The 12,970-nt window shown below is 43.9% G+C and overlaps 1 protein-coding gene across 7 annotated transcripts in view; it reads left to right on the plus strand.

Annotated features, from left to right (window-relative positions):
* The window catches only part of KIF13B (kinesin family member 13B), a 162,126-nt gene that overhangs the window by 17,902 nt on the left and 131,254 nt on the right, over positions 1 to 12,970 (plus strand). For all 7 annotated transcript variants that reach the window (XM_080388387.1, XM_080388381.1, XM_080388384.1 and 4 more), the window contains one exon: positions 1 to 10,389. This exon is cut by the window's left edge. In XM_080388387.1, coding sequence (XP_080244513.1) covers positions 10,335 to 10,389 — 55 coding nt within the window. In that variant the 5' untranslated portion in view covers positions 1 to 10,334. The remainder of the gene's footprint in view (positions 10,390 to 12,970) is intronic.

Raw genomic sequence — 12,970 nt, forward strand, 5'->3', positions numbered from 1 at the left:
CTGTCCTTGTGAGGACATCAGGCAGGAAGAATAGGCCAGGCTTCTTCCTTACAGGGACCAAATAATCACTCTTAAAAGATCCCTTTGGCAAGGGCAGATGAGACTTGGACACAGTCTGAGCCTGAAAGCCCGCTCGAGAGGAAACTGGAATGAAGTTCACCTCCTTTGGAGCTCATGGAAATTCAGAAATACCAAACTGATTGCGTGAGCACTTCCAGTCCAGGTTAGCCTAACACGTATTAGATGTTCATTAGCCAGTTCCTTGAACACAAGGAGCTGCATAAGTAAAAGGACTGCTTTAATGGTGTAACTGCATCTGTGCATCTATGCAGTTTTATTTGCACAGCCAGGAGAATGGGATAAAACCATAGTTCTGACTAATAAATCTATCTAAGCTTAGTAAAACTCCATGGTGTATACAGAATCCAGCATAGCATCAGTTAACCAGGTGGGGGAAAAAAACACTTGTACTCATTTTATAAGGTGCCTGAGCTTATACTAATGTAATTTCATGCAGTCGCAAGTTTTAGGGCCAAAATCTTTGCTTTTGTCATTCTCAGAATTTTTAATGGCAGCCAGCAGGTGGATAACACTACTAAAGGACAGCACAGATGGTGTTAAAACCATGAGTAAAAGAACCTACTTGCTTTCAAACTCATCAGAAAGCGCAATCAAAAATTTTTTTTGAGGAAAAGTAATAAGAAACCTGTCCCAGGGGATGAACTGTAGAGGTCCTCAGAGCTAAAATGGACTTATGGGTTTCCCTGGATGCACATGCATGAACAAAACGTTGGTTATAGGGTGGAGAAGGAGCTGTGACTGAAGGACGTGACAGTGGCATGCCTGGGAGCTTCTGCACTGAGAAAGAATCTGAAGCGAGTTTGGGCAGTGATAAAAAGCCCTACACAGTGCCTTTATCTAATTGCTCATCCTGATGGAAGTACCCTACAAAATCTCAAAGCTTGTTTAACAGTTTAACATTCATGTGCATCCTTAGGAAACATCTGACATACTGGTTCTATACAAATAACCATAGCAGTACTGTACAGATGACTTACTTGGTTTCCCAGTGGGTGTGTAAGTAAATTAGCAAAAATAAATGTCATGCAGCTATGACTTATTCTATTTCTAAAGGGCCTGTTTTCCCTCTGCATTTTTGTTTGTTTAATAAATTCTTAATTAAATTCTGTTTTCTAGCATTTGAACTAACATGATGACAAATGATAAAGTTGTTTAGAATTCAAATCTTCCCTGATTTCTCATTGTTGCAAAGGAATAGATAACAGTAATCTGGGCTATACAAGCTTGCCTTCCCCTAGTTGGATGTGTCTATAACATCAGCTAAGCAGAACCTCTCATGTTCGAAGAAAACTACTGATCTGATGACTTCGCATCACTATTTTGACATGATTGCACACAAAAAATAATGTATGGGCTCCCCCTTCTGCCTGAGAACATCAGTGCATGAAGAAGAAGGGCCAGGATGACTGCCTGAAGTGCCGTGTACTGACAGTTGCTGTAAAATGTCTGGGGAGTTGCATTGAGTGTGTCTGAGAAGCAGGACCAACCTGTTCCCAGAGCTACACGCTCCTTTGTTCATCATAGAATCATGGAATGGTTTAGGTTGGAAGGGACCTTAAAGACCACCCAGTCCCACCCCGCGCCGCGGGCAGGGACCCCTCCCATCAGCCCAGGCTGCCCCCAGCCCCGTCCAGCCTGGCCTTGAGCACTGCCAGGGATGGGGCACCCACAGCTGCTCTGGGCAGCCTGGGCCAGCGCCTCGCCGCCCTCACAGGGAAGAATTGCTTTCCTTATATCAGTGCTGCCAGGGTAGGAGCAAAGCAGCTCCACTGATTTCTGCAACACTTGGGAAGATGGCAGTGGAGAACATTGCAGATCTTCAAACCTACACATAGAAAAGGGCCACCAGGTTGTTTGGAGTGGGACTTGTTTCCCTTTACCAAACTATGTTAGGTCATAGTCTTCACTAGGCAGCTCAACCCTCTCTGTCCCCCCCCAGAGACAGACCAGCACCAGCTGGTAATTTATCCCATGTATCTTTGACACCTATTTTAGGAAAGGAAATCTTTCTTCCAGGTACTTTTCTCTTTCTCTCTCCCAACTTCAAAGACAGGGTAGATAACTAATGTCAGTTGGATGCTATATTTTTTGGAGCTGAAGTGAGAAAGGTGCTCTCCAGTTCTTATCCAAGCCTTCAGCAAGTTTCAGAGCACCCCTGCAGAAAAAAACATGGAGAGGGAAGCAAACGATCTCATCTATTTAAAATACAGTTTAGATCATGAGAGCAGAATGATCTGAAGATGAGAAGGAAAATCAAAACTGACTCAAACTGGAGATAAAGCACCAGTATCTTTAGTTATGGAAAGGACTGAAGATTTAGGGAATAAATCAATGTGTAAATTCAAGGTTTATGTAGAGCAGAGAGGTTGGAGAGTTCAGTGGTCTCTCCTGGCTCTAGGATGTATCACTAAAGGCAAATTCAGATATGGGATAAATCCAGGTGTGCCCTGGCAAGTCTAGAAGCAACCACTCCAGTATTTCTGGTTCTACTATGAACTAATGAAAGTGTGCTCCTTTGTGCAGGTTAATTTGTTAGGCTAATTCATGCGAAAATTCAACTTGTAGGTGTCTATTTTAATCCAAGTACTGCCCTCAAGTATGTGTACATCATCACCCGTGAACTCAGATGACTTATGGGGAGGGAGAGTAAGGGCAGCAGAGCAGTCGAAAACCAGTGAAGAAAGGGATGTGCAAAGCTGTAAGCAGAAGACCTCACATGGAAGGCAGTGGGAAAAGATCCCACTAACCTCTTGGTTAGCAAGACAGCTTTCCCTCATTTTTTTTAATACTGACCATTCATTATTTGACCGTAGCCTAGCAGTGACAACACTGAGAGCACAGACAGTGAAATGTTTAACATTACATGAGATCTCAAATAATTTGAGGCAGTGAAGGTTGGCTGCATCTGGCAAAGCCCTGAGCACATCATTTTGATGGGAGTTCCCAAACACAACTGTCATGAAACATCTGTATCAGCCTTAGGACTTGTTAACTGGTTGATTCTTCCTGATGCTTTACATTTTGATGCCTTTATTTGGCTTTTCATTATTTTAATTTCACAAGGGAGAGAAAAAACCAGAAAACTCAGAGAACTGAGGTTCTGTACTGAATCTGAGCAAACATCTCTGTATGACCTTAGGGCTGTGTGTTTCTGAGATAAAGCTTCTGAAAACTCACGTGTTGCTACATTTTCACCAGTAACAACACTTCATGAAGGGAAAAGAGAGATGGAGGCAGAGAAGGGAATGGTTAAGAAGAAAAAGTCTGTCATAGAAGAACCTGGAGAACATTTTCATTCTGGAGCCACTTTGTTTAGATGCAATGTTTTTATCCAATATTTGCTGAATAGTAGGAGTAATATTGTAGCTGTGAAGCTGTTTGGCTATGGAAGAGCCTCTTAAAAGACATCTCCTCCAGGCAAGCGATAGGCCATATGCTGTACAAGCAAGGCTGCACAAGACGGATGTCTCTGCAAAGAGATGGCCTTTGAGCTGAGGGGCTGTGGAAGAGCTGGCTTGGTCCTTCTGGCAGCTACACACCACCCCTGGCTTCTCTGGCTGTGATGGCTTCATGCTGTGCAACAACCTCTCCTCCATGCCTTTGCTCATGATAACGTGGTTCCTGCCTTTTTGAAAACTCAGAAAAACTATTGACACAAAAAATATGCTCCTTCCCATCCCTGCTATTCTCATTCAGGAGAGACATTCTCAAATTTTAAGAGAAAATATTTTTGTGTTTTCTTACTTTTGCAGCCATCCACGAATGAGGGACCAGAGTACATTGACCTGTCACTGCAACAATCCTCCTCTGCTCCCTGTTTTCAATTAGAAACAGCACCAGCAAGCTCCTAAATCCTGGTATCAGCAGCACCAGTGAAGTGGAGGTCTGGAAGCACAGCCAGCAGCAAGGTCCAAGTATCAGAGCTGGGCTTCCTTTTCCCTCTAAGTTGAACCGAAATGCTTAGACCCAGACGCCAGCCTGAGCTCTCTCTACATAACCCATTGAGATGGGGGTAGATACCTTAGGGAACGGCTAGTATCAAGGCTCACCCAGGCAGAAATACCATGGGGACTTTTGATTTAGGAGCCAAACTGATTTGTTTGTTCAATGGGCACATTTCCAGCGGAGGCCCTTGACACCAGCTTTTAGCAGTACGCTGCCAACACTTGACATTTATTAAAGTTACAGCTCAGTGAGTGATGTAATTACCTGGGCATTTCCATTTTAATGTTTAGTAAGGCCAAATTAAAGTCCAAATAAAGTATATTTTTCACCAAAGTTTACTAGTTTATTTTTTCTAACACTTTCCTTGAGGTAGTTAAACATTCATAACATCCATCAGTAATCACTTAACTGCAAGTATTAAGGTTATATCCACAGTAGTCATCAAAAATATCATTTCATACCTTTTGTCGTGCAATATTTAGTGTCTGATAAGCAATACCTAGCAGGCACAAAGCAAAAAAGGAGCCCCCTAGTATTTCCCTCTCTCTGATAGCCTGTGCTAATGAGTTTGTTGCCATTATAGAGGAAACATGGTGAAAAGAAAGCCCATCTCATGTCCTAATGAGCAAAAGCCCCAAGCCTAGACAAACTCTGGGAAGGGCCACATAAGGGTTGCAGCAGGATCAGTGGAAATCCTCTGCCCAAATTCAGGGTGACAAGACAACATCTGTGCCTCCATGCTTGGCCACAGCATTTTAGGAGCCATGAGAGGGTTCCCAGCATCCCTTTGCTCTCCCAGTTTCACCCCAAAGAGCTGGTCCAGGGGAATCAGTGCCACCAGGTGATGGGTGCTCATGCTGTGAGGGGGCAGAAGTACTTCCCTGTCCCCAGCTCTTTCTTTAAAAGCAGCAGGAGAAAATGAGTAAATAAGGACAGGAAAGGGGAACATTACAATTAGACCTGATTTCGTTTAGCTCGTTAGCCACCGGGTGTCACTCTTGTCTATAGACTCAGAAAGGAATTTCTGGTAGCTGTTCTAACTCTCATCAGTAAATTCTGCAGCTCCCAGCAGTGACAGAATCATCCTCATTTATCACAGTTTCCCACGTTTCAATATCAAATCACCAACTCATTAAATCTGGGGGTATCTGGAGCTGGCATTTTAGCCTGCAGGGCTATTTGCTAAACATAGGCAAAACACATTAAATTTTATTAGTAGTAGCGTAAATGCATCTGGCAAATTTAGATACGGATTCGGATTAGGCGCTCGGCCAGTGTCTGGAGGTTCTGCATCACTAGGACATGTCTTGAAGCTGTACAGCTTCTGGAGAGAGGGAAGGTGAAGAAAATAGAAAGTATAAATGGGCGGAAAAGCAAAAAACATGACTTTTGCAGGCATCTCTTCTGCAGAAGTGGAGCAAGAATAACATGATTCAGCAGATGAAGATATAACATATTCCAGCCTTTGAAGTCAAGGCAGTTCAGCTCTCACCGATTGTGTATCTCAAAGGTACTAGGAGATAAATGCTGCAAACATTACACAACTCTCTCTATATGCATTCTTCAGAGTATCAGTGATTGCCATTGTGTTCAGGGTTTTTTGCTTTTCTAAGACTATGAGCTTGTCTTGCAACTGCTAAACATACTTTCCTGCTAATTTTGTATTTTTGAAGTTCTCTAGAGATTCTCCATTTTCTCCTAAGGCAGAAAATCTCTTTTATTTTCAAACAAATGAAATCCAATGTCAAATCTTTATCTGAGGAGAGAACCGTTCAAATAAAATGCAACCCAGCTGGTAAAACCAGTTCCTTTGAATGATGTTGTATCAGCAAACTGAACAGCTGATAAGAATAATACATTTTTTTGTCAATGAGAAAATTCTCATTGGGGGCCTCATCCTACCAGCACATAAATTGCTAATATTACCTGGCCCTGCATTGCTGCCAGAGATATGAATTTATATTGAAATCCCACTGTATGGGAGAAGCACACCAGCCAAAGCGTAGCTATAAGAAATGTCACTGCCATAAACGGGGCACATTCGGATTTTATGGAGAGATCAGAGCCTGGCTATCAATTTGGGATTCCCTCTGAGTAATATAGGAAACAGTATTCTGTCCTATAATGCCACGAAATCTATGACCAGAACTTTGAACTTTGGAATAACTTTAAAAAATTGTGGGCTGTCTACAAAAAGTTTGTTTCAGGTTTTACTCTGTTGTAATCTAGTACTGCAAGACTTCAAGGGTTCATCTGTTTGCCTGGGGATATTGTTCATGGTGAGGGCAGGAGGCCACAGTCAAATACCTTTATAAGTCCATCCCAACATCAGCAAAACTATCAGTCCTTTGATTTTACAAAGTTTGTATTAAAATAATAGAGCACAGAAAGTGCTTTGCTAAAATAACCTGAACCTGCGCATTAGTACCATGCGTTCCATGAGACACTTCAGCAATTCCTTTAAAAGAAAAATAAAATAAAATTTTGATAACAAGCAGAATTTTGACACAACTGATTTGGAGAAGTTGATTTTCTGCTTTATCCAGGTTTTTTTGACCTGTTCTTAATACTGATTTCCCTTGGTGCTTTCTTTCTTGATTATAGCTGAAAGACATTTATAACAAACTTGTCTTCTATTTTTGCCCATAAGTGCCTAGAAAATTCTATTACATTTATATCTTCATATCTTCAGACTTAAAAGCAAGATAAAACTGAAGACAAAATTAGCATATAAGAATAAAACTCATTACCCCAGGAACTGGATAAAACAGAAATCTATGAAAAATGTACAAGGCAACAGGTCTTATTTTTTAAATGTTTCGCCAAATACTTTTGTGCTGAGGACCTGATCACTGAAGATGCTGAACTGCTTCTGGATACCTTAAATGCATCCCAGTCTCTGTCCCAGTGGTGCTCAGCTTCTTGCAAAAGTTGACCCCAGTGATACTTAAGAGTTTGCATACCACTAACTAAAGACCAGTAAGATCCTTTGTTTTAGTTTTCCAACACCTGAATGATTTATGGGCAGAAACTAGGTCTACAGCAAATGCATAATTGATGTGCCTTTTTTGATACACAGTCTAACAAATGAAAAAAATGGATTTAAAATACACTTGATTTGTTGCTTGTTCTGGTTTGGAAGAAAAGACAACTGAAAGACTGTCATGTTTTCTGCATTGCACTGAGATACAATTCTATCTAGATGATCTGAGATCTAAACCCTTCATACCTTCATCTAGATAAAAACAAAAGCCATTGCAGCTTGGTGATACACATACCCCAGGCATCACAGTTATGCAGGACACACAAAATCGTTTTGATTTCGTTACTTCTAAACAAAAATCAATCAAATTTAGTTTGTTATTAAAAAATTGAGAAGAAGGACCTGTTTTTCCCTCCATCACATCACTGCTTTAATCCCTGCTATGTCCAGGTGGGTACAGCAATAACTGTGGCTCTTCAACCTGATGAAAACAGTGTTGCATTCAGAAACTCGATAAATGAATGGGAGGGACAAGTAATGCCCCCCACTCCCCCACCGCCCGGATGTTTTATTAATTAAATTAGCATTTAAATAGCCAGAGCTAATCTGGGAAGTCAGTCCCTCATTACAGTAACTAGGAAGGGGGGATAGGAAGGGGGGAAAGAGCTGGAGACAATTCTCTACAAGATGGGGTTAAGTTGGCGTTTCACAAACTATTTGCTCAGCCTGTCCCTTCCAAGTGAAAGCTGCACCCCCTCACACCCCCCACCCCACCCCCACGCCTTTCCTCACAGCATAATTAGCATGTTCCAGTGCTGTGAATGGAAACAATATCCTCCCTCCAAGCTGTGCCCCTCCAGGGAGATGCTTCCCACAGATTGTGAAACACTGAGCCAGGGAAAGGGCTTGTCGAGGAATTCACAGTGGGGTAATTACACTGAGGTAGCTTGTGCCAGTGCAAGGGAAGTTGCAGTCCTGTAATTCATTGCAGGAGGCAGGGGCTTGCATAAGGGGAAAGTCCAGGAGCAGGACTGCAGAGAGCCATGAGAAGTTACTGCTCCCACACGCCTTCCCAGAGCCCTGATAAAACCCCATGTCAAAGCTGAGGATGGTTCTTTGAGCAATAGAGATGTCCCCATCTTTGAAGAAGTCTGCAGAAAGTAACAATGGTTATAGGTCAGTCTGGTTTCTCTTTGGTAATTAGAAATTAAGGAAAGCTAAAAGGGTGATTTTTCAGAATTCAAAATAAATTCTTCATTCCAAGTAGAAAACTGGAGCAAAGCTTGCAAGATTTGTATGCTTACATTTGTTATTGCCCATGTATGTGGCGATTAAAATGCACCGGCATCTCTTTCTAATAAGATGGTGGTAGGCAATCCTTTCCCCAAAAGACTTACTGTTTAATTTTACATATAACAGAAAGACCAATGATAACTAATACCAGAGGAGAAGATGTAGGAGGAAGGACTGGATGTGGGTGACATGTGCGATGCTCAGCAGTATGCACATCTGGTGGGTTTTGTCACATTTATTTAAATCAGATTCCAGGTGACTTAACCTGACGTAAAAAAAAGCCTACTCTCCACTTGCTGTTCATCATGCCCAGCTGCAAAGCAGGGATTATATTTATCCCCATTGCGAAGTACTCAGTTTCAGAAAACGTTGGTGCGGTTTGTTGAGGCCCCAGCTGGAAAATACCACAAGAAGTTCAAAGCCAGGTTTCATCCTGTAATCAGAGCCTCAAGTTCACAAGTGCAGGAACCAACTGTGCAGGCTGAAAGCGGGACGTTCCCCTCTCCTGACAAGAAACCCTCAGCAGCATGGGGCTGTGGGGCTGAACCGTGAGCATGGCATGCCAGCGAGCCGGTGCTTTCCACTGCTATGGACAAAAACTCAATTTTTTGTTTCAAGCTGTTGCCACCCTGTTTGGTCTGACCTTCTGTTATTGATTTTTTTTTCTCAACTTCTGTTATTGACTTTTTTTTCAACTTCAAGGCATCTTCTTAACCATCATGCTCACTTGGGATACTCTTAAAAACATGGACATTAATCCCACTGTTAATTGAATGCCAACTTAATGTTTTCTCTCTGCCTTGACAAGATAGTCTTCAGGTCAGGCAGGCATGAAATGATATTGAGATATTGAGTGCAATTCTTCTGGGCAAGAAGTGCTACCTTCTGAAATCTTATCTTACATCCACTTGGAAATGTGTTATTTATTTATTTATTTATTTATTTCTGTCATCGTTCCATTCTGAAGGGCCAAAGGATTACAATTCTGAATTTGGGTTTTTTCTCTTCTTGTTAAAATCTAGCCTCTCAAAATAACACAGAGAGAATCCTTGTTTTGAACTAAAATAGCAGCTGCAAGGGTTTTCAACTGTGACCATTTAAATAAGGGGTTTGGGTTGGTCTTTTTTGTACCTTTGCACTACAGTTTCGTTCTCGGTCTTTGCAATCAGTAGCTGCATCTGAGCAGTTGAGCCATCTAATGGGGGATAAATTGCAATATTGTTCAAACTGTCCCTGGTTATTACTGTTGAACTCGTTCAGAGAGCCACCTTCGCTCCCGCCGGCACCAGGCCCATTGATAACAGCCTGCGGACAGTCTCCGAGGCTGCTCCATGAAGCCAGACCGAGTCATCATCTAAACCCACGGTCTGTGCGTTGGGTTACGGTTCATGATCTTTCATGTGACGGTGATCTTCAAAGCGATTTCTAGTGGGCAGAAACTCCACAGACCAGCAAAGCACCGCCACACTGGTTTTTGCTGCCAGAGTAACTCTTGTGGTGAGGTGTTTAAGTCTCAGCGGTGACACTGCTGTCACGCAAAATATCGCTGTGGTCCCCTAAAAAGGGCCTGAGGCACAGGAGGGGACTGAGGCGTGATGAGGTTCACCCGCAGCCACCCAGGGGATGAGTGGCGGGACCTGGGGTGACCCCGAGACCCCCTTCCCCACCCCGTTCAGAGCCCTGTTGTACAACACGCCCAGCAAACGCCATTTGGGGCTCATCCCCTCACGAAACCCCTCTAGCCTAAAGGACTACATATCCCAGCATGCGACGCGTCCCGCTAGGCCGTGGAGGCGGGCGGGACTACACGTCCCAGCGTGCAGCGCGCCACGCTGCCTCGGTCCCGGCTGGGCGCCGCGCTGCACGCTGGGAGCTGTAGTCCGGCCGGACGTTGGTCACGCACGGTGCCTCCCTCCCCCCGCCCCCGGTCTGCCCCCCGCCCCGCTCCGCGCTCCTCCCCGCGCCGCCGGGTGTCCCTCCGTAGACGGAAGCCGAGGAGGGACGAGGGAGCCGGGGAGGTTGGAGTGACGGGATGGGGGACTCCAAAGTGAAGGTGGCGGTGCGCGTCCGCCCCATGAACCGGCGAGGTGAGACCTTCCTCCCTGCGTGCCTCGGCGCCCCCCGTCCCCGGCGGTGTGCCTGAGGGGAGCGGCCTGAGGGGCAGAGCGGGGCGGGAGGCCGGGGGGTGCCTGTCCCCATGGGCGTCTGTAGGGGCAGGTGTGGGTGCATAGGTGTGTGTGTCCCGGCGCGGGGGCGTGTTTATAGGTGTATGTGTCGGTAGGGGGGCGTATGTGTTTATTTATTTATTTATTTATTACGCACGCGTGTGTAGGTACAGGTAGGTTTGTGGGTGAAGCCGAGCTGCTCTCACAAAGCAGCCCTCTTCACTCCCCTCTCCTGACATCTTCTTTTCCTAAACTCGCCCTGTTTTATGGCGCTTTTTTTGCTTTTGGGATTTTTTTTCCCTTTCCCCTGGGGTGCACCCCTTTCCACACCTTTTGCACCTGCTTAACAGCCGGGCTGTGCCCTGTCCCTGCTGCGAGAGCTTTTCCTCCTCCCTGCTTTCTGGGGTTTGGGGGGAAAATGCCCCTCTTTCTGTATCTTCCCCTGTGCTCATTCAGCCCTCAGCTCTGTAACCCTTCTTCTTTCCCCTCGGTGATTGAGTGGGACAGAGTTAACCAGATGACAGGGCACTGTAAGGACAAAAGAAACAAAAACAAACAAGGGAACATAGAAGAGGAAGCACGGATTGACAAGAGGTTTTGTTGTTGTTGTATTGTGGTGGGGGTTCGTTCCCCCCCGCCCCCCCCCCCCCCCCCCCCAAAACTTGCCTAAGGGTTATGTTAATCAGACCTTGTTTTAATTAGAAAAACTTGCTCTAGATGATGAGGAAGCAAGTATGAAAAGGCAACTTTAGCCAAGGAATGGGAAGATGAAGAAGGCAAAATTCCAAGAACCATGTAGGGTGGGTTCTTTTCCCCATATTCTCACAGAAGTATGCCAATAATTCCTTTTGGGGAAAGGGAATCAAATGAAGTCAGGTTAATAGCTGAAGCAAAAAAGGGAGCGGGGGAGCCCTTTATCTTCTACATGATCAGAAACAAAATAACTCTTTCATTCCTTTCAGTAAATAAGAAAATAAAAGGTTAAAGTATTGAATACAGTATTTCCATACCTTTTAAAATAGAAGCAGGGGAACATCAAACTGAGTTCACAAGAGCTCTCAAGTCCCACATCCAAAACAGAGGAGATGGAGTTGATAGCCTTACAGTCTGGTAGGTTAGAGCAACTGGGCATATTTTGACCAAAATCTGCTTTTGGTTAAGTTTCAGGTAGCAATTCCCAAAACTGAGGAGAGACCCATCCTTGTGCAGAATTGATTGGAGGAGATTAAGTGATAGTGTGGAGGAGTTGATGGGAGGTGGGATGGAGAAGAGCTGGAAAGTGGTGCCTCGTTTCAGTGATAGACATGGGCTTTCCTCTTGCTCATGTCCTTTTCCTGTCATAGGTCATTTCCTTGGCTGTGACCCAGGCATCTTCTGACTGTGTAGTGCTCTTTACGCCTGGGATTACACAATAATTCATGTTGGAGGGGACCTCTGGAGGTCTCTAGTCCAACTAGCTGCTCAGAGCAGGTCACATTAGGTAAGGTTTCACAGGGCCTCATTCAGTCGATTTTTAAATCTCCAAGGATGAATAATACACTTGTCCCTCTTGGACTATAACCTACATATGGTCTTAAAGCTGTTTCTAGCTAGAAACAGTTCTGCAGGAAAAAAATATGTGGGGAAGAAGTGGTGGAAGTAAAGGGGAAGAAATGATGGAAGATTATAGATTTAGAGCAGTATATCTGACTGAAGCATCTGCCTTCCTGGGGAATATCCTAATGTTGAGCTGCATGAATCTGGGAGAATGGAAGGGTGTATCTTGTTTTCAGAGCTATTTTATTCTGTATAAACTTAAAAATGTTACAGACGAGAGAGGACCACTGTAGCCTGGTTGTTAGGAGGCTTATCTAGGAGTGAGGGACATTTGCCTGTCAGCCCTTGCTGTTCATCAGAGACAAGAGGGACCTGAACCCCACACTCTTGGCATGTAGCTTGGTGCTTGGGACGTACCTCCCCACTGTAAGAACCACTTTGCAGCTATTAAGCATCCTGTTATTTTATAAGTGATACCAAAATGCATGTAAGTCTAGCCTGAAAGATCAATGTCTTTTTCTCCCTCAAATGTTCTGCAATCAATTTTTTTTGAGCAGATTAGTTGTCATATTCCAGATGTTTTGACCAGTTCTAAACAACTGATAGTATTTCTGATGCTCCTTGAATTTATAGAAACAAACAGTGATATGAAGCCTAGTATTTTTCTTACCTATTTAATGTTACATTTGAGAATGTGTAACTGATTTACTGAAGAGTCATCCAGTTCTTAGACTTCTGTGGCTTGCTTTTATAATAGACTTTGAGGCAAGAGGCATCTTTCTTGGAAGCTCTCTAATACGTACTGTGTTCTAAGTAGTTTTTGTGTGAAGTTCTGGGGCTTTGGACCTGAAGCAAATACTTGTTTTCTTCAGGATCGCGAGTAATGTTCTTTCCTTCCCTCTGCACCGAAGGGCTTAAAGTTGCAAACATGGTTACACCTGTTGAAATTGAAGCTTTGAAATATTCT

Source organism: Falco punctatus, assembly GCF_963210335.1.
Source record: "Falco punctatus genome assembly, chromosome: 5".
Taxonomy (NCBI): Eukaryota; Metazoa; Chordata; class Aves; order Falconiformes; family Falconidae; genus Falco; species Falco punctatus.